Source organism: Passer montanus, unplaced genomic scaffold (assembly GCF_014805655.1).
Source record: "Passer montanus isolate IOZ18808 unplaced genomic scaffold, ASM1480565v1 scaffold15, whole genome shotgun sequence".
NCBI classification, from domain to species: domain Eukaryota; kingdom Metazoa; phylum Chordata; class Aves; order Passeriformes; family Passeridae; genus Passer; species Passer montanus.
Genome location: NW_024362051.1, coordinates 7200100 through 7226927, shown reverse-complemented (window position 1 = coordinate 7226927; position 26828 = coordinate 7200100). Strand labels below are relative to the sequence as shown.

The following is a 26828-nucleotide window of genomic DNA, read 5'->3' as shown; positions in this document are numbered from 1 at the left end:
CACCAGAGTAGGTTTAGGTTGGACAGGAGGAATTTCTCCACGGAAAGGGCGATCAGACATCGGAACGGGCTGTGTTTAAGGAAAGTGTTTAAGGAAACACCGGACGCGGCACTCAGTGCCCGGCCGTGGTGGGCGCGGTGATGCTCGGTTCAAAGTTGGGCCCGATGAGCTCAGAGGTCTTCCCCAAGCTATTTGACTTTGTGACTCGGATCCCGCACAGGCCGATGCGGGCGGGTGGCCGAGCTACCCTGAGGGCGAGAACATGGGGAAAACGTTAATTTCGGGGCGACCCTCGCTCTCCCCCGGGCCAGCCGCCCGCGGCCGCCGCCGCCTCAGGGCGCGGGTCCCGCCCGCCCTCAGCGCCCGCCCCGCCCCGCGGCACGTGACCCCCGGGGGGAGGCGGGCGGGGGGCGCGCGCTCTGCACCTGTCAGTCAGCGCGTCACTTCCGCCCGTCGCCGCCGCTGCCGTCGGGGACCCCCCGCTCGCGGCTCGGAGCTCGGAGCGGCTGTGAGGGCACGGACGGCGACGGGTCCCGGCAGCGCGGCGGCCGCGGCACACGGCGCGGACAGCGGCCGGCGGAGGAGGGCTGCGAGGAGAGCGGAGCGGCCAGGAGAGGCCCGCGCCGGCCCCCGGGGTAGGAAGAGGCGGAGGAACCTGCTGGTGGTGCTGAGGACGGCGGGGAGGGCGAGTCACCCGGCAACGGTGAGGGGCGCGGGGCGCATGCGCGGGGGGTCGCGGCTCGGGCCGCTCGGTGTCACGTCAGGCTTCAGGAACCTTCTGGCACCGGCCCGAGCGGGGCGCGGGAACTTCCTCCTGCCGAGCCGCGAGCCGCGAGCTGTCAGGAGGCGGCAGCGTCTCCCCGGCTGGTGTCGGTGGGACCGCGCAGGCGGCGCCCACAGCCCGGCTCCCGCAGGAGTTGTGTGCCCCGGCTGCTCGCTCCTCGCCCGGGTGCCCCCTGGCAGGGCCTTGGCGCGGTGACAGCGCCGGCCTCGCCGCGCCCTGACAGCCCAGGTGGTCGCTGAAGTTGGAAGGAGGGCGGTCGCTAAGTCGCCTGCGGTCGCGAAGGCAGCGCTGGCGTTAGGAACGCTGGGTCATGGACGGAACGCGGCAGCCTGCCACCGAATGTATCGTCCGAGGGGTTTGCTGCTGTGGGTTTCCATTGTTCCTGCAAGGAGATTTGAATATTTCAGTGGGAATGTTTCTTGCTGTCAAAAAGTTGCTTTAACGTGAGATGGCCCAGTGTTGGGGTGCTCCTTCAAGGTTTGGGAAAAAACCGACAAAACCCAGCAACAAAAAACCTGCCATCACATACTGCAACGGCTGCTTTCAATGCACAGCTCTCTTATTCTCAGGTTCCTTGGGCTGGCTGCATCTTGAGAAATTTTTACAAAATTTCTTACTGCTGCCAGGCTCAAGCTGGGGAAAAGAGGTAACAGATGAAGAAAGTAAATACCGTGTAATAACTCTTGCCTGTTAAAAAAAAAAAAGAAAAAAGAAAGTGAATATATAAAAAACTACACAATTGTTTATTTCTTTTTTGGCATGAGTTCCTGAATGTCCTCAGGGATGGAATTGTTAGTTTGTGAATTTAGAACAAATTGTTAAACTGGATTAGCGTTTAGGTTTGAAGTTTTCCTGTCTTCCATGCAGTTTAATCTGCAGTATAAAAAGAATAGAAAGCTGTTTTGTTGGCCTATATTATAAGCAGTTTAGCTATTTTGTTTATTTTATTTCTTTTTTTTACTGCTCATAACTAGTAATTTGCTTTATGTTCTTTGTTGCATAGACTTAAAGATGTTTAGAATCTCTTTTAATCTTCTTTGTCTGTATTTTATACATTGTTTGGCTCCATAGGGATTCTTTCCTTGTCTCAACTATGTAACAATAAGGATTTAAATACCTCAATGTTTTGAAGGCATCAAACTGGAAATTTACAGTATTGTTTTAGAAAAATCGATCAAGTAGAGTGTCCCATGGTTACATTTAAGGAAGCTGACTCAGAGAAGCTCCTGGTAGCTTTTAATGCTTGCAGATTTTGACATGAACAACACCTCAGAAGGTCTGAGTTGGCAAATGATAGTTTTTATCTGCTCTGTGTTAGTTTGGGCACTTCATTTTTGTGTTGTTTGGAACACTGGAGGATCTTCTCAGACTCATTAAAAGACTTCATTTAACATTTGTCATGTGTGGCTCATACCCTGAGAGCCTGTGCAGGCAGTGAAGCATTGCTTTCTAATGTACATAATGGCATGTTTGCAAAAGCAGGTGAGGCTGGAGAAATATTCAGTGTGTTTGGAACAGACACCAGAAAGTTTTGAGTCCCTGCTTGCTGCATGGGCAGGCTTTATGGGGTAGGATTTTTTCCTTTTCTAGTACTCAGCCTTTTGATTTCTGGACAAATGCTGCAGCTGAGCAGCGATGCCCCTTTCCAGGGCTCATGGGAAAGTGAGAAAAACCCGCCAAGTCTGAGGTGATTTTTCTTTTAAAGTTTGGATTTTTATTTTTTTTTGTGTGTGGTGTTTCTCTTTTTTTCCCATCCCCCACAAAAGAAGCTGTAGCTACATAGAAGAGGAAGTGATGTCGGTGAGAGAATGCTTCAAGTTGTCCTTTAATTCCGTGCATAGCACCAGGTTAATGTCACTGCCATATTAGCACACAAAAATCCCGTGGCCATTTAGGTGGGAGTGAATTAACTACGTGCAGGGCAATTCATCGTTTGCATCTGAAGGATGGCAAGCTTTTTCAACTTTTTTCCTTGCATTGCAGGCCTAGTTGTATATTTATTGATCATTTCAGGTGGGAGGACTGTTATTTAAGAACTGAAAAGTAACATTTTATCCAAAACATGTGAGGAGGAGATACAGAAGTGAAGGAATATGAAATCTTCTGTGAAGGGCTATGCAAGAGGGAGATTGTTTCTTGTTGTGCAGTTTGTGAAGTGATGGCTCTATCAGTTTTTCAGCAGAGGGGCTCTATGTCTCTTGTAAAATTGGATTTAGGCAGAGAATACAAGAATTTTGCATTGCTCCCTGGAAAGTTAGTACAATTGAGCAATTCACTATTGATGACTATTATTTTCTGTAAGGTGAGAGATTTTACCTGCAAAAATTTTGTTTGAGAACGACTAGCTGTCTCAAGGCTTGGTAAATTCAGATTTATCTTCACAGTTTGTACTGGGTTGATAGGCAGCTGTTGAGATTTGTGGAAGTTCAGTCAGTTCAAGTGAATTCCACGGATTATTGCACCCTAAAACATAATGTATTTGTTACTGCATCTTCTACCAGGCTTTTTTTTTTTCTGTGCAGCTGCTTTGTTTTTAAGTCTTAGAAACATAGTTTAGAAGGTCAAAACCTGTTATGTTTGCAACATATGGGTGGAGTCATTCTCTACAAGAAATGGGTAATATTTTGCAGGCCCATAATCTGATTAGTGAAAATAGTTCTATTGTGATAAAAACAGTTCTACTCTTGTGGTCTTTCCCCTGTGAATGTGTGAAATCCTGTATATTTGTCTTAAGAAAAAAAGAAAAATGTGCCATTCGAGCTTAAAATAGAGATAGGGCTTTATGTTTGTGTTCAAACAGCTTGTAACAAAGACTGTGGTTGCAGAGGCTTTTTCTATAGAGAGGTTTAAATGGTTTTTATTTTCTTCACTGTTTGGACATTTCTAAGGACATTTGGGTGGGGCATCTGCTGGATCTGAGCCCTGGATCTGGTGGGAACCCTGCACTGATTGTCCAGGTTCCAGTGCCGCTGGCAGCTCTCTCATGTGTCTCCTCTGTTCACTGTTCCCTGCAGTGTGCTAGGATTCAGATTTGTGCTCAGCTGTGTAGGATAATAATACATGGACAGAACTGAAAAGGTGAGAGCTGGAATCTTACCAATGTGGTTCTTTCTTCCTTTTTCCCTTTTTTTAAGTGTGTGTGTTTGAAATGGTTTCTCCCCTTTCTGCTGAACTTTACATTTAATGAAATCTTTTGTTGTCTTGGCACTCTAGAAATATAATCAGGTTAGTTAATTTTAGTCTGCAGTGTAACTCTTAACCTTAGGATTTCTGATGATTTCTTCAAATTTAGTCATAATCAAGTTTTGATGGCTGACCTCAGTAGCAGACCTTTTTTTTTTTCCCCATCTCTTGAAATTCAGAGAATCATTGCTGCAGCACTGAACTCTTCATTGAAATGTCTTTCTCCTGCAGTGGGGATGCTGAGCCTGTCCTTTATTTTGGTGGCACATGCTCAAGGCTCTGACAGGCAGTGTTTCAGTAGTGAAGGGGCTGTGAACCATTTTGTGATCTGCTGAGTTCCAGTGTGCATTTCTGCTGACCTGTTTGGGAGGGGAGGAACAAACTGATGATAAATATATGTAATAGGATAACTTATGTATAATGAATTAAGTGCATTATATATTTATAGTTTGCTTTTTTGGTGTCTCTGAGATAGCTTGGCTTCTGTTCCAAAGTCTGTTTTAAGAGCAGTGACAATTGTTAAAGTGCTTTGGTTTTATAACGTGAAGCTCACAAGTTGCATAGTTTTGCTGATAATTTCTTCCTGTCTGTTACTTTACTGTACTTTTATAATGCCATGCAAGGTTCTGCATTATCTGATGCAGGGGCAGTGAGATGTGTGTGGTTGGTGGAGTAGAGCTTTGCATTGGGGGGTGGCAAGTAGGATGAATATAATTAGCTGTTACACAAGATACAAAAGCCTTTTTATTTATTAACTACTGTTGTTAAGAGTGTGATGGGATCTGTGTGAGCAGGAAGTTTCTTTAGAATTCTGCACATGTGCATTGGCAGCAGCAGATGAGAGCAAATCTGGCAGTGTGTGGTGGTGGGTGTGAGGCTCTGAGCAAACATCTACTTTTTCTGGTATTGCTGATGGTTTTATTTTCTTGCTACAATGTAGTTGGAGGATTATCAGTTGCTGTAATGCTGTTAAAAAGCCTTTGGATTTTATCTAGTAAGTGAATATAAAACGTTATTTTTGCTTATCAAAACCAGCTAACATTTTGATGATCTCTCAGCTTGTTCTTTAAAAGTATAGGATTTTTTTTTGGAATGTTGCTTAAATCAGTCACTTAATTGAGGTTTTTCTAATAGGATCTATCTCTCGTGAAGGTCCATGAACAATGGGCTTTTTCAGAATGTGATCAGGTTCTGTCAACTGAAATTGTAGACTAAACTTTAATGGAAAATAAATACTAATCAGTATTATGGTTTCTTGGCTTGTAAATAAATTTTAAAACCCCCACAAATCCAAAATTCTATTAGTTTTAGTTATATCTCTTCCAGAGGAGTTTTCATGGGGTGTTTTGTTTCTTTCTTGCATGGAAACAACATAAAGGCTTAATTTAAATTGTTCTAATTCGTAAATTAGAAGGCTTGCTGCCACATTCCCAGGGAACAAAAATTGCGTTAGAATTGCATTCCGCTAAGTCTTATGTTGTATTTTTTGTGCTTCTACTTGCTGTGTCAGTATAACCAGTACTTTGTCAGTTGAGTGGTTTTGAGACTATCTCAGAAGTGCTGGTGGCAAACGATGGAGAATTTCTGCTTAATAGCATTGAGGTTTAATGTGTGTGAATGCACATGTGAAGGCACACACAGGCAAACAGTTCATTAATTAAAGAGCTGGTGTTCATGCTTGTTCCCTCCTTTTGTGATTGTGTGCAAAACTGCAGTGGGCTGGTTTCCTTCTGGTTCCTACTTAAGCAGAAAGCAACCAGGGCAGTGAAGAGCTGGGAGCCATAATGAGAAACGAAGGGAGCAGGAAAGTCACATCTGCTTGAGAAGAGATTTACTCTAACATGGATTCCTTCAACACTGCAAGTTAAATTTTGTAGTTATACCTAATTTCAAACAGTATGCCTTAATGGGGATGGGGATTGTGTTCTTAAGAAAACCACAAATTTAAATTTATTAATTTAAAATAATAACTGAGCCAAATTTTCTGATTTGCCAGTCTAGACTTGTGACTAAAATACCTCTTGATAGCTGATTTCACTGAGCCAGAAAGAGGAAATCTTGCTTTAAGAGTCTATTTTAAGCTAATCTTGCTGGGTTTAAAACTTTTATTTTAAATAATTATTGTTTTGGCTACTCAAATGCATTAATGAATACTTAAATGTGATTATTCTTTTTACATGGAGGATGTTGTGAGTCTGTTCAAGCACTGGCACATCTCTGCGTGCATTTTACTGTACTCTTGAGACAAATTTATCCTTTTCTGTGTCCTGGGTTTGTGGTAGAGCTCTGTTTGTGGGATTAATTTCAGTTTGTCTTTTGTATAAATTTACTCCAAGCCATGTCCCCTCCCCAGCCTGGCCATCTTTTCAATTTTGACTGGATTATTTCAAACAAGCAAAATACTCTGTTTTTACTTGTTAGCTGAACAAAAGCTGAAAATCAGATGAGGAAAAGCTCTTTTGCCCAAAAGCACTTCATCCATTGGGAATGCTCACAGTAATTTGAGTATAAAAATCAGCCAGTGTTAATTGTTACGGTTCTGACATAACATTACAAAAAAACCATTTCCTTTTAACTCAACAAAAGTGCAGAGTAAGATCAGGAGTGCTGGTTGCCGTTTTTGGAGGCAGAAGTCAGTGTAGCTCAGCAGTGGCTCTGTGCTCTCGGTGACTCGGGAGTTTCCCAGGGAAGGCTCCTGCCCCTGCCCTCGCCTGGCAGTGCTCTGGCTGATGTCATGAGGGGAGTTCCTGTGATTCCAGCTTGGAATCTGGCCATCATTTAGAAATTCTTCTTAGAAAATCTGTTTAAAATTTGGTAGTTTCAAACTTATCAAAAAAATCAGTTCTTTATTTGGATTTAACAGTATGTTTGCTGTAGGCATCCAGGGGGAGGGACATCACAGGTTTTGTCTAGCTGTAAGTCATAATACATTATTTTTCTTCATCAAATATAGAGGAAGAAATCAAAAACTTTGAGACTCTAACATTTTTGTGGAATTTTATTTGTAAATAATTATTGCAGACAAGGAGCCTTGATCTCTTTGTGCTGGAGGATGTGTATGTGACCTGTGAGGACCCGCTTTGCAGGCATGGGATGGTTCACAGGGTCACAGCACTGCGGGCTGAAAAAGCCAAAAAACTTGAGGTGTGTTTCCTGCGAAGCTGGGACAGGTCATTTTGTTGCTTTTTTCCCTATCTAAAAATCTTTGTTAGTTTTTACTTTTATGTATTAAAAAAATTTTAAAAAATCACTGGCGATGCTTGTTAATGTCACATAAAAATCTTTGTTAGTTTTTACTTTTATGTATTCAAAAGAAAATAGTCACTGGTGATGTTTGCTAATGTCACGAAATAATATATTAAAAAGAGAGCAAAACAGCAGTCATGTTAGCTTTGGGTTTGTTTCAGAGACAACACGAATTTCTTGCTACATAAAACAAGCAAATAAAAGAATTGCTTAAATAGTTGAGACTTGTGGCAGACATTCTACACGCAGAATTAATGTTTTCATTCCTATGGCACAGTTTCAGTTTGCAGCCTTTCTTTGTTTATTTTTACTTGTTGCTTCATCCTTTGTTGTAAGGAAAGGTGGTGGAACCCTGAGGACTTTAATTTAAAATGATGCCCATATATTATTTGTACTTCAGTCATTAATGTAAAAGCTGAACTAAATGTAAGTCTAAATTTTCATGTGTATTCCTCAAATATTAACAGTTAGCCATGTATTCTGTGGGGTTTTCAGTGGCATTTCATGTGTGGGTGTAAATACTTCTCCAGTTGCCAAGATAAGTGAATGCTATTATGATGGCAAAATGAAGCTCATGGTGCTCTTTTCCCAGCAGACTCTATGAAAAACTTGCCTTAATAGAAAAAAGCAAACCAAAATTTTTTAAATGATGCCAGAGAGCACTGAAATCCACAATACAAAACAAAACTCTGTGTTTTGCCCTCATTTAAGGTGCTTGGGCTCAACATGTTGCAAAGGACATAGGAAGTTTTTTTCAGTCTCTTGTAAAATTGTGGTGTAATATGTGGTTATAATAAGGTGTATTTTTACTTTCCTGCGTTTATGTTTTGTAGAGCATGATTGTAGCTTAAGGATGTTTTTAAATGTTTGTAGTAACAAGGAGGGGAAGTAGATTGAAAAAAATGCAACCAGAATGTTTATAATTAAACTCAAGCTAGGTAGTGTGGGGTTTTTTTTTTTAGTTGCTATTTTTTGTCTTTTTCTTGATAGAACTTGTGAAGCATTGAGGTTATGAAATTGTGAAGGGAAAGTGTGTGCTCCAAAGGATCAGGATAATGTGGGCAAAAGTAGAAGGAGTTGACTGAGTGGGTTAGCTCCTATTTCCTCGATTGTATTAATAAAAAAGTATTAAAGAACTCCACAGCATTGCTTAGAATTTGTAAAAGGCTCTGGAAATAATCCTGAAGGTTACGTGTCCTGTCCCAGTTCTCCTGTGTGTCTGCAGTGACGTGCTGCACTTCCTGAGTCACGGGAGGGCAAGGGGGAAGCTTCTGATCCATATAAGAAGTGAAGATAAAATGTTTAATAATTAACAGTTTTTTACAATGGTGGAAATAGCAGGAAGTAAAACTTGCTCAAAGCTGAATAACTTCCAGACTTTCTAGCTCTTTCTAGATTTTGTAAATGTCAGATTAATTGTATCACAGCCTGTAAGGATACCAAACCTGAACTGAAAGGGAAAAGACTGAAATGCTCTGAAAATGGATTGTCATAAGGATAAGGATATATTGAAATGTGTGTCAAAGTGTGTATGTGTCTGAGAAGGTGAAAATGAGGCTTTCACTAATTTTTCTAGGTGATAATAAGCCATATAAAGCTTTCTTCAAAGTATAAACCTGGGTTGTAAATCTGGTTTTGCTCTAACAATGAGACAACCAGGCTATTTCAACTTCATTCTTACCTTTCCAAGCCAGTTGAAATAGAAGTCTGTATTTTTTTTTCTTTTTTTCATGCCTCTTGAATGAAATTAATATTCAAGCAGCCTGTTCATCCACCTGGCAAAAGTGGCTGAGCTTTCATGTCAGTGACCTGAGCACAAAGTTGCCTCTGCTGAGCAAGCTGGGCTGCAAGATTGTTCATTTGGTGCAGAATTATAAAGAAGTGGTTAGTTCTAATTTGGTCTTTTTATTGGGTGATGTTTGTTTTGAAGGTTTGTTTGTTGTGTTTAGCAAGTCAGCCTGAAGCATTGTGGCAGATCCATCAAAGCTTTTCTCCCAGCTGCCCTTAACCCCACAGCTGGCCAGGGTGAGGTTTTGTGCTTCATTGTGGACAAGCTGACTTTGGTAGAGCTTGAGAAAATACAGTGTGCAACTTCATATCTTAAATTTTGCTTCATATATTTGGATTGATAGAAATCTACTTACATGCAAAGACGTTGACTTTTGCTTAAAATACCAGAACAATAAGAAAAATGGCTGTACAAGGCCTCCATTAATTGTAGGGGGGTCATGAATTGCAGCTGCATCATTGTTGGAATCTGGTAGAATCTTTTAGTAACCAAGAACTGATAATAACAGATTTGAATATGATAGGGTAAAAAAAAAAAAGTAAAACCCATTGACTAGGGTATAACCCTTCATTTTCTGTTGTCAGCTCACCTGGAGTCCTGATCTCAGACCAGGATTCACTTGTGTGAGACTTAACAGGTTTACAACCTGTGTGTAATACAAGGCAATAGACAATTTAAACACTTTTAAGCCTGAAATATTTTTTCCTCTAGGCCTCAATGCAATAAAATGCTGAGGATGTAGAAGCAGTCTTCCATAGAGCTTATGACCAACTCCCTTAGCACATGGATGCAGTTTGGGGAGGGTTGGGAGCAGGAGAATTGCTTTATTCAAACTACTGGGAGTACTCTGGGCTCCTGTTGTGATAGGCTAATGAATGGTCTGGCATTTTGGTACTGAAAGCTGAGGGCTTGGTTGTCAGGAATTTGCAAGTGAAGATAAAGTTTATTTGTCCTGATGTGGAACAGAAGCAGGAGCTGGTGTGGGAGAACAAAGGGAGGGAAGGTACTTGTCTCCAGGCTGTCATATCAATCTCCAGTTATGAAACAAAAGGTTTCAGTGAATTTGTTGAAGCTGTGGAAAGCCTCTTTATTGTCTAGTTTTGGTGATGAGTGTTGTGGTTATGTGTGTGTCACAAGCTTGTTTTTCCCAATCACAGTTGCTTGAGTTTATTTAGAGCAGGTACTGGGGCTGATGAGACCCTTTGGCTGATTCTGGGCATTACATTGGCTCCACTGTGCCATGAAGCTGCAATTTTAATTTTTAATACCACAAAAAATCATAAAGCTGGTTTACTGTGGTTTGTAGCTATTTTGAGAGCTGAGAGCATAAAAAATGTCCAGATAATCTGGATTCTAAATAAAAGGTGGCAAAAATGTGGGTGGTTCTGTGGAATCTGCCATGGGGGAAGTTGCTTCCTGTATCCAGACCTGATGATCACTTGGACTTTGAACTGGCAGTAAGGACACGTAGTCAGCTTCCAGGAGAAGATGATCAGTACCATCAAAACCTGGTTGACTGTAAAGATTCCTTAGTTAGGATTTTGGTTTTGGTCTTGCTGTTTAAAGATATTGAATTAGACCAGTGCCTGAGATCCTTCTAAAAATTTCATAGCCATTAAATATTTTAGTGTGGTAGGTACTTTAAAACAGTTTGTGTAACCTACTTAGCCCTCCTTGATTCTTTGGAAGAGGATTGAATGAGTCTGCAAATTATTTCATAATTGTTAAGACTTAGATGTCCTATGCTAACTTTCACTTCAGATTTGGTTAGCTCATAAGTGAAAAGAGGGATTTGCTGTTTTAGGGGCTCTCTCATAAGCTGTGCTAATGTGGGCTTTATGTTTTCTCTTGTTCAGAGCAAGAAACTGATGATTTGACAAGAATTCCTCTAACGTGATGTTTGGATTCCTGACTGAGATTAAAACTGTTGAAAACTTTATGATCTAATAATATTTTCCTTATTTTCAGATTAACTGCTGAAGTACTGATCGAGTTCTGCTATTCTTCAATGAGGAACTACAGGCTGATCTTTTGCCATAATCTTAAACAACCATAAATGACAAAAGAATGCTTGGTCAGTGAGGGCAGCTGGCGCAGAAAGCGTTTTTCAAACTCGGCTGTTTAAGTACTCTGAGGTGAGTTTCTTAACTTGTTTTGCTGGGGTGGAATAAAAAAGAAAAGCAAGTGTGAATTTCAGAATGTCTAATCTATTAGAATTTACCTCTTGGTAAACAGAGAATTTTAGTTTGGCTGCAGTGCTTTGACTAACAGCATATACTTTGTGTTCTGTGTGCCAACTTCTGTCAAAGTGACTGCTTGCATTTAAGCAAGTATGTTTTCTTTTCTTTTTATTATTTGTTTTGAAAGGACAGTTTTTTCATTCCTAGAAGAAATATTTTGGTTTTGACAGGATTACAGCCTGACTGACTTACACTGCCCTTTGTTATCTATCTAGATCCTATATCAAGCAAAGACTTGCAACTGAAGCTCGAGCTTCTGCATGATAGAATGGTATCACTGAGCATCTAAAAACTAGCTTTGGGGGTTTTCTGTTCAGAAAAAATTTTAATTTGATGCAGGTGTTGAAATCTTTATTATGTGGACCAGAAAATGCCAAGTATATTTTAAAATTGTTACAGTGCAGTTGTGTATCACAAAATACTTAATAATTTAATATGATTGAAACTTAGAGTTTTGGTTTGGTGTGGTCCACTGGTTTCATTTCCTGTTAAGAGGCTTTTTAGCCTGGCTGCTAAATACTGTCAGAAAAAGTACTGAGGAATCCACCAAAATACCTTAGAACTTAATTAGAAATGTGGTAACTAGAATTTTCTGCATTTTTCTTGCTGCTGTATATGTTCTTCCCAGTCCTCTGTTGAGGGTTGGACAGAACACCTCAGTGATAGGTGCTTATTGAATAGGCTGTGTTTGGAGTCATTACAGAACTGTCCATTAAAGCAGTGCATGGATGGAGACAGACTAAGGAGTATTTGTATTAGGTAATTAAAACACTTTGTGTTACAGATTAATGTTTTCAAAACCATACATTGAAGTGGGCCTTTTGGTTTTAATTTCTTCTATTGACAGAAAAGACAGCTTTGATTTTTGGCTGCAAAAAGATATGAGGAAGAGCTCCTCCCCTTCCTTGAGTAACTGCAACTCTGTTCTTGCTAACAAAATATTTGGAATTCCACTTGATGAGCTGCAGCAAGAAGGGCAACCAGACAATGAGGTTCCATTCATAGTCCGCCATGTCGTGGACTATATTGAGGAACATGGTATGTATCAGCTTGCTGTGTTTAAAATAACATATTTCACTGTTATTCTTGCAAATGGATTGTGGGGTTTGTAGAGTACTTGTTTTCTGAAGTTAATTATTCAACTGGATGCAAATTTGATTGTTTTGGGTTACTTCCTTTCTTTGCTCCTTCTGTTATGTGTATCACTTTTCTAGCCAACGGTAATGTAGTCAGCTCTGCAGGGCACCTCATAGGAAATGCTGTGGTTTAGGTACTGCTAACATTGCCCGTGTTATTTTTTTGTTACTGGGCACAAGGAATTGTGTGTTGGGAAGAGAACTGCTGGAAGTTGTGCAAAACTGTCGTCCAGAAAATGTTTCAGTCAGTGTGGGAATTGTGCATAGCTGATTATCACTATTTTTTTCAATATATTTGTCCATACCAGAGCTAAAAGTTTATTGCTGTATTTTTTTTTCCGACTCAGGGGGTCTGGAACAAGAAGGACTTTTCCAAGTCAATGGGAATGCTGAGACAGTGGAGTGGCTCCGGCAACGATATGACAATGGAGAGGATGTGGACCTGGTTAAAGAAGCAGATGTACCCTCAGCTATTAGCCTTCTTAGATTTTTTCTTCAAGAACTTCCAGAGCCAGTTATTCCAGGCAGTTTGCACATACATTTGATGCAACTTTCTCAAGGTAATAACTCTTTTTGATTCAGTATTTTTATTTGATGATTTTAGGAGTAAAACCCAGTATTATATTGAGATTTGTACTGGCACTAAGGTGTCTTAGGTGCTCTGTGTAATAATAATAATAATGATAGCATTGCTGTGCACTTTGGCTGCAATGGTATCTATTCCAGGACTGGAAATGGGACTGAAGTATATTCACTTGGTGTGACAGCAGAATTCCCATCTATGACTATAAAATCTAGTGTGAACATAGTTTTTTTCCTCCCGTCTTTGAATAGATCACTGGGGATAGGTTTACACATGGATTGTTTCTAGCATGCAAGTCCCGCTTTAGTTACCTTTTGTCCACTGTGTAGAGACACTTCACTTAAACTTGCAGCTTATTGTCTTTACTGTCTTTTTTAAAGCGTAAAAGTTATTTCAGAAAAATTTAAAGTTCTCTGTAACAAGGAAATCAAACCACATAAACCTGAAACATTGTTTTCAGATGCTGAAATGAGACTTTTGATTTTCTGTAACTGGGTTTTGCCTGTCTGATAGACATATCTCAGTCAGTTTTCAGAAATACATCATCAGCTGCATATGAGGCAGAGGAAGTGCTTAAAGACCTGCAGAAGGTGCTAGTAATTGTTGATCCATGTGTTAGTTCTGTTTTTCTCCTCTTCAGCAATTCTTCCACATCATTAGGTCAGGTTTAGTTCTCAGGATACCTTCATTGCACAGCAGGGTGTGGCCTGTGTGCATCGTTAGGAGCTCGTTGCAGGCAGGTGGTTCCTCTAGGACAGGTGATTAGGCTAATTGGGGTGTGAATGTGGCCGTGTCCCACAAGGTGTATCCCTGCCTTAGTACCAGAGCACTTCAGTTAGGGGTAAGAACATTCTGCTTTTGGGTCTCTGGTTGTTTAGAACTTAAGTTTCAGGAGGAATTGGTTAGACAGAACATGGAGATGTGTTTGTTCAGAGTGGTCTGATTATCACCTTGCTGTGGTCCCTTTCTTACAAAAGTCTACATTGTTAAAGTACTTTTTAAAGTATTTTTTTTCTGTTCTGTTTCCAAAGTGCATTTCTAGAGTAAGAACTGTCAATGAAATGTTAATTTTAATGTGTTATGTGTTTAGACAACCATTTTCTGCGCTTGGTTGCCTGTATTCAGCTGCTGTAGGTGTTGTCTGTGTCTGAGCAAAGGAAATCCTGCAGATCCTGCTTGGTGCTCCTGTACATGCTCAGCAGGGAATTTACTCACTCTTTACTTTGTAGATATTAAGGACTAGGATGTCTCTGCTCTCTCATCTAGAGAGGGAGAGATGGTTCATCATCCTCAAATGTGCTTTTCCCTCTCTAACTGATCTTAGAAGAGTTTTCAAGTGTCTGAGAAAGAAAGGGAGGCCTCTTTGTATCAATTTTTCTCCCATTTTGCTTTCCTGACATTTCCTATATATGAAATTTCTCAGTTAGGTACAAACAGCTGTAATTCTTTGAACCTTGCTGCCTGTAAGGCTGATGAGGTAACAAATAAGATTTATGGGGACATATTTTGATGAAGAGTGTAGTTAAACAGGGTGAGAATGAGGAGATTTTATGGTGACCCTTTCTCAGATCTGAAATTGAATCAGCAGGCTTTAAGCTAAGCACATGTGAAGATGATTCCATTGAGATAGCTTGGATTTATCAGTTAAGTATTATAAAAGCAGGTAGAGTGGTGAGAAGGGGATGCTTGTAAAGGAAAAGGTGTCAAAGCAGCTTGTGTGCCAGAAGAATGTAAGTAGATGGCAGTTAACTCTGCCTGGAGCTGTTGCTGTCTCTAGGGCTCTTCTGTGGAGCCGTTGTTATGTAACAACGGTAAAACAAAAACATACAGAGTTTGCCCTCTGAAATCAGGAATTTGAGTGGGCATTAATGGGGAAAACGTGCAGAAGAGAATGTGGTGGATAATAATGAACAAATGCAAGCAAGTTTTCACATTTTAGCTTGCTGTTTGATCAGTTGTTTTTTCAGAAGTTTCAGAGGCAACAAGCTGATCACTATCAAATAGGAAAAGATACCTTTTTTGTAACTAAAATATTTGTATTGCTTTTTCAGATTATAATAATGAAGATGAATTTGGAAGAAAGTTGAGGTTCCTCTTGCAGCAGCTTCCACCTGTTAATTACAGTTTGTTAAAGTTTCTGTGTAAATTTTTAGCTAATGTAGCATCACATCATGAAGAAATTTGGTCAGCAAGTTCTTTAGCTGCAGTCTTTGGCCCGGATGTTTTTCAGTAAGTTAATTAAAAAAGTTAATTCACTGTTTCTGTGGGAATTTGAGTGTCTCTCTGTAGCTTGAAGTCATTCCTGGTCCCTGAGCAACAATAACAAAGTGCACAATGTGTTTCAAGCAGAATCCTTTTCTGTTCCCACCCACTCTCTCACCCCAGTTTGGTTTTGCAATTTTTCTAAGATTTAAACATCAGGTTTTCTCTGAGCTGTGGTATGAGAAACCACTGTTTTGATTGTTGCATTACTGTATTTATTCTGAGGTTCAAATGTTTTAGTGATAGTATGTAAGGCTACTATTTGTAGCAAGAAAACAGTTCTGGGAGGAGGCTGGTAAAGTACCAGCTTATACTGTTGTTTCCTCTCCCCAGGAAAATATTTAACTTTGAAATACTCCTCATGAAAATTTAATTGACTAGATAGTTGCTAATCTATGATTTTAAAATATAAAATAGTATAAAGCTTTATAAGGCAGTAGTGTAAAGACATGCTTAAAGTTGTGTGTGTTCAGAATGGGCAGGGGATAATGGTGTCGAGTGTAGCACTTAGTCATTCAGAGGTGTTCTTTGGGGAAATGTTGCATTTGGATCTTTAAACTAAAGCAGTGTTGAAATTTTTAGCATTTACACAGATGTGGAGGATCTGAAAGAACAGGAAATAGTTAGCAGAATAATGGCGGGACTTCTGGAGAACTACTATGAGTTTTTTGAAAATGAAGAGGAAGATTTTTCATCTACTAATGATTTAAGCTCAATAACTGAGCAGGTAAGACTATTTTGAATGGCTATATGTTATTACTTAACAGTCAGTTATACACTTTTATGTTTATGAAAGCTTTATTGAAATACATGTTCTTTAGTATGATTTAGAAGTTTCCTGCAAACTGACGAAACCTGGCATTTTCTTAATGCTTGTGAAATTCTTGATTCTATAGTAAGTGTAGCTGTACTATATTGAAAAATCTATAGGAGCTAAACCAACAGTGAAATTATGCCCAACACAGACACTGTTATAAAGCTTTCTAATTACCAGTTTAGGAATAAAGAACTGTTTTTGATCAAATGAAGAGCAACTCTGTTGGTCTTGGTCAAGAGTGTTTCTAGGTGTGTCTTACAGGAACATGCAGGGTCTTGCACTCCACTTGATGATGTTATCAGTGGTGCTTTCCTGTGCCAAAGTTTTTGAATGGTGTTTCGGATTCTAAAACTTGAAAATGATGTATTTTATGTAAAGAGGAAAGGAGAAAAATAAGCAGTTGCTAAGGTAGGTAACAAAGAGTGCTGAATTTTACAGCCTATCGCACAAACCCCTCCTCTAGCAAGACAGGTAAGGCAAGCACTGGGGCACTTGGCTGCTTCCTCTTCCCTGCAGTAGGTGTTGGTCTGGTGTGCCAGGCTGGGCAGCAGGTTCTGGAGTGAGCAGTGTCTGCTGTGAGAGCTCCTGGAGCAAACACTGCCACTCTGCAAAGCTCCGTGCAGGGATCTGGCACTGGGAGCTGCCACAGCCCTGCTACATGAGGGAGCTGCTGAACAAAGCTGGGCTCTGACTGCTGCAGCTGGAGGCTGTCACTGACTTGGGAGAAGTGCTCTGTAAAGCAGAGCTGCTCTGTGCTCTTATGCTTTGAAATGACTGGCTTGGCTGTGCCTTGTTATATGTTTCAGCAAAAGGGTTTCCTAAGTACAGAATCTGTTTGGTGTGTGGTTTTGTTTGTTTTTTCCCTTAGTTGGAGGGCTGGTGGGGTGTCCCTTTAATTTCGTGGTGTCTCCAGCAGATGTCAACAGTGCACTTCTGTCAGAAGAGACGCTGTCCCTGCAGGGCACAGCCCCGCTGGCAGCTGCCCCAGCGTGTGGGTGGGCTTGCCTTTGCTTCACTGGCACATCCTCTTGCAATTACAGAGCAAAATCAGGGATAAATACATTTCTTGCCTGGAATGTGGTGCCATATAACACGTTACACCCCTTTTAAAAACTAACAAATATCTTCTCTCTGTCTTCTGTGTAATTTTAAACTTCTGAAGTTTCAGTTTTTCTTAATTTAGTGTTTTTGTTTTACACTGGTGACAGATTTTATAAAACATGTTTTCTTGAGACTGTTGCTTTAATTTTTGGGTTCGCAAGATTGGGAGATCAGTAATCAGTCACAGAGTCACCTTGAGAGTGAAATGGAATCACTTTTTTCTCTTTGCCTTTTTGTGTTTTAGACATAGTTGCTTTTTAAAAAATGAAGTTTCTGCTGTCTTGAGTTACCACTTGGCTATATTGTTTTACTTTTTAAATTGGCCATATTTTGCTGCTTCAGTAAAAACATCTGTGTTTGGAAACAAAGAAACAAAAATAGACAAGAGCACAGAAACTTTGTAAATGTTCTTTCTGAGCTTTGAAGTTTGGGTTTGTAGACTTCTGTATTGTCTTCACTAGGGGGGTTTGAAAATGCTTCTGATACATGAATAAGGCTATCTGTGGAATAGAGGAGAATTATCAGTTTTAGACATAGAAGAAGAAAGGCTGTGTAGTTCATTGTTTCAGTGTGGTTGGGATTTTATTGTTTTCTCATTCTGCTTCTGTTCATTTATGGCATCAGAGGTGCTTCGTGCTTTTCACTTTTTGTCCAGCATTCAAGAGCAGCTTTTTAATGGTGTATCATTTACAGTTTTATGTAAAAGCAAGTCTAGTGTGCCTGTTTTTTACTAAAATTAAAAAGTATTCTCCTTCTTCATGTTACTTCCATACCTTTCATGCTTTTTTAATTCCCTGGACCTCTTGAAAGGAACTTTTCAATCCCTTAACTTTGATTAAATGTTTTGTAGATCAATGATCTCTTGGAAGAAGAGGAAGATGTAAAGCTTGAGCAGTCAGAAGAACTTCCAGAAGACAGCACAGAGAAACCTGTTGAAAGTCCAGCTGTGGTGCATCTAGATATGACAGGGAGTCTCTCAGATTCCAGGAATGTTACAGCATCAACAAGGTAACTTGGTTCTGCCTTGGAGTCTGGATTTAGGGTTTGGATTGTAATTTATTCTGTCAGAGAGAGAAACTGCCAGACTTTTGAGATGAGTGTTGGTGTCTACAAAGTGAAGCTTTAGAAGTAGGTGCAGTTCTTATAATAGTAAAATGTGGGTTAAAATAACTGTTCCTAAATTCAGCAGAGGAATGCCTGTAGGATCAGATGAGATTAAGTATGGGAATTTATGCAGGGAAAGTTAAAAAGAGCATATTTTAGTGAAACTGTAAAGTGGTATTTAAACAGTAAACTTTACAGCAGAAATAAGAAGAATCTACATACTGGTAGATCCAGACCTGTTCTGTACCATCCTTCCAATGGGAAATCCTGGGATTGTTTCTTGTCACGTGGTGCTGGAGAGCTGTGGGCAGGTTTGGAAGTTGCAAAATGCCATATAGGCAGGAATGTTGGAGGGTGACCCAGCTTTAAGAGCAATTCCCATAAAAGAGTGTGTAAACATAAAATCACACTTTCATTTGAGAGCTTGTTGGTGCTTGTTTAATACACAGATTTATTTTTTACTTGTTTGTAGTATGCAAGGTTTTATTGTTAAGTCTGCTTTATTTGTACTTAGAGTTTACATTCTACAGATGGTGAATTTTACCTCTTCCCCTCTGCAGCATGTGTGTGGTATGGGCATTGCATGTAAGAAATTGTAGGGATGAGTGAGTAGGAGGAATCTATAATAAAAATATGACTAAAAGGAGAAGAAAGCAGGGAAAATCACAAGTAAGTTACTTCCTAAGAAGGGGTAATTTCAAGAATGAACAGATTCCAACCAAAAATCCACAGCTGCTGGCTGCATGCTTCATTCTGCTTCATGGCAAGAAGCTGCAAAATACCAAATAATTATGGCATCATGACTGTGTTTTGTAATTGAACTTATATTTTAATAGTTAATTATCTTTATCAGTAATAAAACTTCTTATTTTTAGTTTGAATTAAATTTAAAAAAAGTTGCAGTTTAACTATTCACAGGTATTAGGTTGCTTCTGGAATGTGTAAACACAGCAGTAGTGACAAACTCAGCATGTTTGAAAGTTTAAATTGGATAGCCTGAAGAGACAAACATTTTTACTAGATGTTTAAGGTTAATTAAAAATGAATAGACATTAATTATGGTTGGCATTTTAAATAATTTGTGGGGAAGGATAAGGAGGAATCCTTTAGAAGGAGAATTTTGACTGTTAAACCAGAACAACTGCAGGAAACAGTTAATAAAGTGAATAAGAAAGTGCTTTTATTAAACTTTTAACCACTATAAATACTGTAAATATTTTCCCAAACCTGATGGCTTTTATGTGTGCATTTAGTGGCCTTGTTTTGGTCTTAGTTTCTCAATGTAAGAAAAAAAATAGTTAAGAAAGCAAATGTTAATGCAGGTTTATTTGGATTATTTATCTTTGTCCTGATGTAGAGCCTGTGGCAGCTTATACAGGAAGGAGGAGGAGAAGTAGATCTTAAACATGATTCTTGTAGCTCTTTAAGCTGGGGTTTTGTTTCCTTTTTGTTGTTGTCAGATTTTGGGAACCAAATATCTGTGTATTTTGGTTGCTCTATGAAGAGTACTAAAAGAGATTGTACAAATCAAGATAAACAATGGGGCATCTGACCTTCCTCCTTGTTATTTGGACTATAACTTGCTTCTAATTTTGCTCACTGTCTTTTTTCTCTACTCATTCTGTTTGTTCTTGCTGAAACCTATGACCTTCCTGCACTGCATGGTGTTAATTTGACTTTGAGTTAGAGATCTTGTGAGAATGTGGATAATCATTAATGCACTTTGGTTTAGTGACTGCTTGAAAATGGTATTTCTAATAAACCTGTGGAGTGATCTTTGAGCCCATTACCCAGCAGGGAGCATTTGTTGCTCCCAGGTTGGTGTTGAGCATGTAAAGGAAACTTGTTCTCCTTTACCAGAAGCCTTTTCCCCACGGCTCTTTCCCTTCTGCTGTCCTGACTTTTGGAGTAAAGAATTACTGACTCAGCATTGCAGCTGAATTTTAAGACATGCTGGTGAAATAAGTACTTTAGAATCCTTCTTTGTCATTATTCCAAATTTTTCATCCCTGAGCCTTGCCAGGCAGTATTTGCTTTAATTGGACAGTTCATCTCAAAGGTTGTCAGTTAGAAGCCTAATACAAAATCTCTTTGGTTTTGGAGTTTTCAAAATTGTATGTGTAAAACTATGAGATGTGACAGGCAGTAAGTTATATAAACAATTTACTTTGTTCCTGCTAAATACACTGACAAGGGCAATATCTTCACTGCTTCTGGGATATTTTTGTTAACCCTTTTGTTATTTAATTAGCTCTGATCAGAGAGAAGTGATAATATTAACACTTGCCGAGGGAGACAAAATCCATGGTATAGCTGACTGAATGGAAGAGCTGCCTAAGCTGCTAGAGAATACATTATTATTTTAATGTAGTGCTGTTTTTAGCATCCAAATACATTTTCCTCCTTCCATCCTGGAAAATCTGTAAACAACACGTTAGGAGAGCTTTCAAGTGTTGATTGGGCAGCTTATTGTCAGGAGTGACCTCATGTTGCAGTCGATTTCTATTTAGACTGCAGGGTTTAGTGCAGCACTCCAGAGGTGCCGCTCGCTCGCAGGCAGCCCCCGAGCACAGCCGGCAGCATGCACAGCCAGCAGCCCACAGCACGCTTTGCTGCCTTCCACATGAAGCATTTTTACATGAAGTGCTCTTTTGGGATAGCAAAAATAATCAGAATGGCCTGCAAAGTTCTGCTGCACAGGTAAATATATGAAAAGAAAATGTGATTTTGGTAGGATCGCAAGTAAGGCTTTAACTTTTAAAATTATGGGAGATTAAATGTGGTTTGGAGATACAAAATGAAATAATACCACAACTGATTATTTTAATGAGAAATAAGCATCTGTGAACAGTCAGGAAATTACCAAGGAAAACTTGGACATGTTTTATCTCCAGTTAATGTATTTTTCTACTTGAGATATGCTTTTACTGGGACCTTTTCTGATTAGGGAGCCAATGCTGGAGGGGTTCTCAGGAGGGAGTTAGCATTATGAAACAAAGATGTTTACCTTTCTGTGTCTTGCTGTGTCATGCTGCGTTAAGGCTCTGTCTGGCTTTATAAATTACAGCTTTTAAAAAGTATCCTTGAACTGTGGTAGGTGGGCTTAGAAGTTGTAATGGCTTTCACTTAGATTTTCACATTTGTTTCAGAAAGTGCTTAATTGCTGAAGTGATTTGTTGAAGATGTAAGATATTCTTCATGTAGTAAGAGGATTCTTTAGGATTTGTAATACTGCTGATTTATGCACAGCTTTTGCTGAGTACCTCTAATGCTCCCAAAAGTGTTGAGTGAAAGCACTGGAGAGCCATCCTGTGCTGGGGGCTGAAGGTTACACACTAGGGTGGAAAATTTTGTTCTGAACCATGTCTGGAATCATCTGGATTCTTTGGAGATGAGTTTGATTCTCCCTATTCTTGACACATTTCCTCATTGTCTCAAGTGGTAGAAGAAAAGGTTTTCAAGTCATCAGTTTCCTATAAATAGTGTTTGTACTTGTGCCCTTGACTGAGTTTTTCTTGCTCTCTTTTGCAATTAGGGTGTTGCAGTGTTCTGTGCTCTAATTGCCTCATTTTTTTCTACCAATTTGTCCAAGGAGTGACTGTTTCAATAGTAATTCAAGTTCAGTTTACACAGTTATGTATTTGTACATTTAGAATACAAGCATACCTTTTATAATGCAACTTTTGTAGAACTTATGAGATGGATACTTAAAACTACATTCTTCATATTTTGACATATTATTGGGGTTTTTTTTCCAAGATAGTGCTTCTTTACTCTTTGTTCATTAAGCTAAACTTGTAGCTTCATATTTTCATTTTTTATTTCAAGTACTGTTAATTCAAAGTATGTTTTTATCAGGAAATTGACTTCGGTCGTAGGACTGTGCTGAACTTCTCTGCATGGAAATACAAATGACATGTAAATACCCTAAGCAGTAAACTGCCTCCTGCCATTTTTTTGTTTGTAAGAAAAATATAAAATGTCAGCGTGTTCCCCCTCAGTTATTTGATCTGCAGCTTTGAAATCAGTGGCTACAAGATCTGGCTTCTGTGTCAGGTGTTTTAATTTCCTGAAGCTGTGTCTGCTTTGAAATAGTGGCTGAGTGTTGCCTGTTCTCAATGCATTTGGAGTAGATCAGCTTTGGCTTTTCACCAGGCAAACACACACACAAATCATAAGATGAACTTGATTTGTCAGCCAGTTTCCATTTTAAAAAAGGGGAGGAAAAAGAAATTGAAAGCATCTATGAGCACCTGCTTGTTCACTTTGTGTCATATGGGCTTTAAATTCTGTGCACTCTGCTCTTGGCCCAGTACAAGGTGTCTCAGGCAAACTGGTATAGTTATTTTTAAATAAATACTTTAACCACTTTCTTTATCACCACATGTTTAATTGAAAGCCCTTTATTGTTTGTGTTTCACCTACTTGGAGGAAGGAAAAATAGACTGCTTGAGATGAGTTTTCTCTGGTGGTGGAACTACTAATAAACCTTATAAGTTCTAACCAAGGTATTTGCTGTGTTATTCTTGGGTAAACAGAGAGACTGTCTGCATTTTTTAGTGCAAGCAAGGCTCATAGCAGTCAAAACTGATAGGACCCCTCACAGAGGTAATGATTGCTCAGTTCTCCAGGGGAGTGGCAAGCTCCTTTGTATTTCAGGGTTTACCATATGTATTCATGAAAATAATACTTTAAATCAACTTTGGCAACAGTGTTGCTGCATGGTAAAAAAAAACATAAAATCTTTTTCAGCTTTTTGAGCTTAGTTATCTGTAATAGAAAGAAAAAGCCTTTTTTTTACCTCCTTCCCTGCCTCCAACTTAAGCTGAAAATAATATTTAATTTTTTCTGGGTGAGGTGTGTGTGTTGCAATTCAGGGCTGTTTATAGCAGATTTCTCATCTTTTATTCTTTATTGTCACTTTGTCTGAAGTTTTAGTATTCTGTTTATAATAAAATTTTAATCATATTGATGAAAAATTGTAGAGGGACCACACACACATGAATTAACTGGCTTGTGTTAGTTATGTTGATTTCCACCCTCCCACCCCTCCTCGAGGAGTTTAACATTCTAGGCTGAAGTGGCTTTGCCTGGAGATTTCCAGATGCTTTACAAAAATCAGGCTCCTGTCCCAAAATCTGCCTTCTACTTGCAATGTTGTAGCTGTGCTCAGAGAGTGTTGAAGATCTGTTGAGCATTGCAGAACAAAATTATGCAACAGTGGGAAGAACCTGTGGGGGAAAGCAGAGTAATTTGGAATTTGCTTTAGGCAGCAAGGTTAAAATCTGCATTCTTAAGCAAGATGTCAGGAAATGTTTGAACGACAGAACGATTAGTATTTCCCATGGGAAAGACCATACATCTGAGAGCTTGGAGCTTCATAACACAACAAATATTGGCTCTTGCGAGACAGAAATCTGCATTGCTACTTCTACAACTTTCTGCCTCGTGATGGTGCTCCTTAAGATTTTGTCATTTAAATAATAGAGGACTGCAAATCAGGGTGTTCCTTTCATGTTTATTCTACCTCTGTTAGCTGCATCACATGCAATATTTAAATATTTTTAGGTTGCTTTCTGTTGACTTCAAGACTTTTATTTAGTGTGATAAGTTTTTGCATTATATTAACTTCTCTTTCTTTATTGCAGTGCTCATATCTCTCCCATAAGTATCTTGCCAGCCTCTGCAGAGTAAGTACAATGAAAATATGAAATGTTTGAATTGTGCTCTTGCTAGAACATGCATAGAAGTTATGTATCCTTTCAAAAAAATGCAATAGGTTTGATTACAGTTATGAAGGAGCATATTTTACTGTGAAGGATGTCAGTGGTAGCATGTAACACTAATGCAGGAAGTACCAAATGCCTGTCAGTGCTGTTGACTGCAGGAGCATGAGAGCAGAGTGTGTTTGCATCCAGAGTCCAGAACTTTGGTTTTACACTTAGATACATCTGAAGTTTTTTACTTAATCTTATAATACCATTCATATTGTAATTTTAGCACAAGTGATGCTGAGTACAGTTCAGTGGAATTCTTTGTACGTATGCGGAGGAAAAATAAAAGCACAATTTCAGAGTTAAAATGGGATTAAATAGCTTAAGATTTTTACAGGTGGATTTTTAGAGGCTTCTTTTGTGTTGAGAATGAGCTGCCTGACAGGTGCTCAGTGGAGTAGTTTTTAAAGAATACTGTTCTGTTCTTGATGAAATTTTGGGTATATCCTGTGCCCTTCATCAGGTACTTGCTGATTTTTTGCTCCTATTTGTTGGCTTTTGCCTTTTAAGATGACAGCCCTGTTCAGGAGAGGGTGCAGCCAGATGTGATGAAGTGGAACCTGCTCCAGGGTTGATTCTCACTGTTACAGACACAGGATTTTACTGTCACAGTAATCCATAAGGCTCTTACAAGTGTTTGTGTATAGTTGTTAAAAAATAGGTTAGTTATTGTAATGTGTTGATTACTCTTAAAATACTGTTGATAAACTTCATAATACTTCATGTAAATCTTAATGGATTAAAAAATAGTAAGTGTAGTAATTTCCACTGCTTTTTGGAAAAGTTAGTCTCTTTTGCCTTGAAGTACTGCCATCAAAAATTATTGTCATGTAAGGTTTATCTCTGTCTTTCTGTCTAGTTGATCAGTGCAAAAGTAGAGCTCTTAATAACAGGACTTTTCCATCTTATGTTTTTTTAGCATTTTAGAAAGAACAATCAGAGCAGCTGTGGAACAGCATCTTTTCGACCTGCAGAGCAGCTTGGATAACGATCTGAAACACATACAGCAACAACGACTGGGCTGTAACAATGAAACAAAAAACCCCAGTGGGGATGAGGAAGGATCTAACAACCAGTAAGATTTTGTTGTGTCTGTACTGAATTCTGTAGGATTGTGTATCTTAACTCTTCCAAAAAAACTAACCAAATCCCCCACCTGGACCCAAAAGTTACAACTTCGACTGTTGACTTCAGTTTTATGTATTTAAAAAAAAATCAGCTTCCATCAGGTGCCAGTAATCAATAGCTCTTGAAGCAAATATTTTAAATTGATCTTTTAGCTAAAAATGCTGTGAAGTGTAGTGTCTGCTTTACTGCTGAATTCTGTGCAAATAGCACAGAAACTTAAATTTACTCAAGTGCTTTCTTTCTTATCTCATCCATGTGACTTACAAGAAAATTTTAACATATTATTGTAGATTCTCTTTCTGTTTCATAGCCCTGTCTTTCCATGTCAACGTCACTACTTTACTGCTCTGGCTGCCAGTGTAAATGAAACAGCCAAAAATTGATAAAATGACTACTGTGGGTCTATTTGCATACAGTTCCAATCTTATTTGACCAGATTTTATTTTTCTTGTAAATCAGGACAGATTCTGAGTGCAGTGATTGCCATGGCAGCATTTGGAAGCTGGTACATTTTGGTGCTTCATTAAAAATAAGTAGTTGTGATTAATACTCAAGACTTCAAAAATGTGTTAAGATTTCAGTACCTAAAATTCTTTGTTACTCAGAGCTGGAACACATGAAGAGAACCTGAAATACATGAAGTGTTGTTCAGAGACTCAGATGCTATTTTCTAAATTGTTCAACCTTTAGTGGTTTTAGAAGATAGGAATAAAGTTTGCAGTGGATCATAAGAGTAATAATCATTGCTGGTAATGATGAATTAAATATGAGTTTTAGTGCTAAAGATTCAATGTCTTTGAAGTAATTGGTAAGGGGGTGTTGCTCAGAGCTGGAACACATGAACAGAACCTGAAATACATGAAGTGTTGTTCAGAGACTCAGATGCTATTTTCTAAATTGTTCAACCTTTAGTGGTTTTAGAAGATAGGAATAAAGTTTGCAGTGGATCATAAAAGTAATAATCATTGCTGGTAAAATCTGAGTTTTAGTGCTAAAGATTCAATGTTTTTGAAGTAATTTGTAAGGGGGAAATTGCCTCTCAGCCCTGTAGCAGCTGAATTCCTTCAGTCCCAGTGTAAGTGCTGTAAAGGTTGGCTGATCTCAGAGGGGGAGGCTCCAAGTGCCATCTCTGCTGGTTTGAAACCAGTATCCTCCTCTGGCACAGGCACTGCTGCAAATGCTTCTGATCATCATTCCACTGTGGATTAACTGTGAGAGAGATACATGATATTGTTCTTCAAGGGGGTGTCTGGGTTCTTTAAAGCAGCAGACTGTGCACAAGGCAAATACACAGTTAAGTTAAGAACTTAAAAAAGCAGTGATCCAGTGCCAACTTCTTAGTGCTAATTTAATGGCTGGAATTAAGAAGAAATAGTTAAAATGTTAATTTTCAACACATCTTGTTTATTTTCTCTATATGTGATAGTAAGGAGCTTTCTTCATGTGGTCTGGAATTGTTTTGGAGTGAGGACAAGGAAGGCAAAGAAGTCAAAAGCTTGTTATGAATGACAGAGTCATGTGGTGGCACATAAAGCATGTATGTGAATACAAATATGGTGGCAGTTAGTTTTAATCTGGCTGTGATGTTACATGCCTTAAGTTGAAGTCTCAGCAGATTAAATGTTTGAAATAATGGGATTTCTCACTGGAGGGGAACCCAGTGACAGTAGCTATAAACTAA

General features: G+C 39.2%; 1 protein-coding gene across 8 annotated transcripts in view; it reads left to right on the top strand.

The window, feature by feature from the left end:
* Positions 1-434: 434 nt before the first annotated feature.
* FAM13B (family with sequence similarity 13 member B) overlaps positions 435-26828 on the top strand; it is a 44749-nt gene continuing 18355 nt past the window's right edge. For 2 of the 8 annotated variants that reach the window (XM_039701170.1, XM_039701169.1), the window contains exons 1-3: positions 20769-20945; positions 23894-23935; positions 24939-25094. In XM_039701170.1, the coding sequence (XP_039557104.1) occupies positions 20827-20945; positions 23894-23935; positions 24939-25094 (317 nt within the window). In that variant the 5' untranslated portion in view covers positions 20769-20826. Of the gene's footprint in view, positions 704-769; positions 1150-10505; positions 10635-10970; positions 11138-12089; positions 12281-12725; positions 12939-15012; positions 15191-15805; positions 15951-17991; positions 18150-20768; positions 20946-23893; positions 23936-24938; positions 25095-26828 lie in introns of those variants that run through there. The other 6 variants (XM_039701168.1, XM_039701163.1, XM_039701162.1 and 3 more) reach the window with 6 other exon arrangements.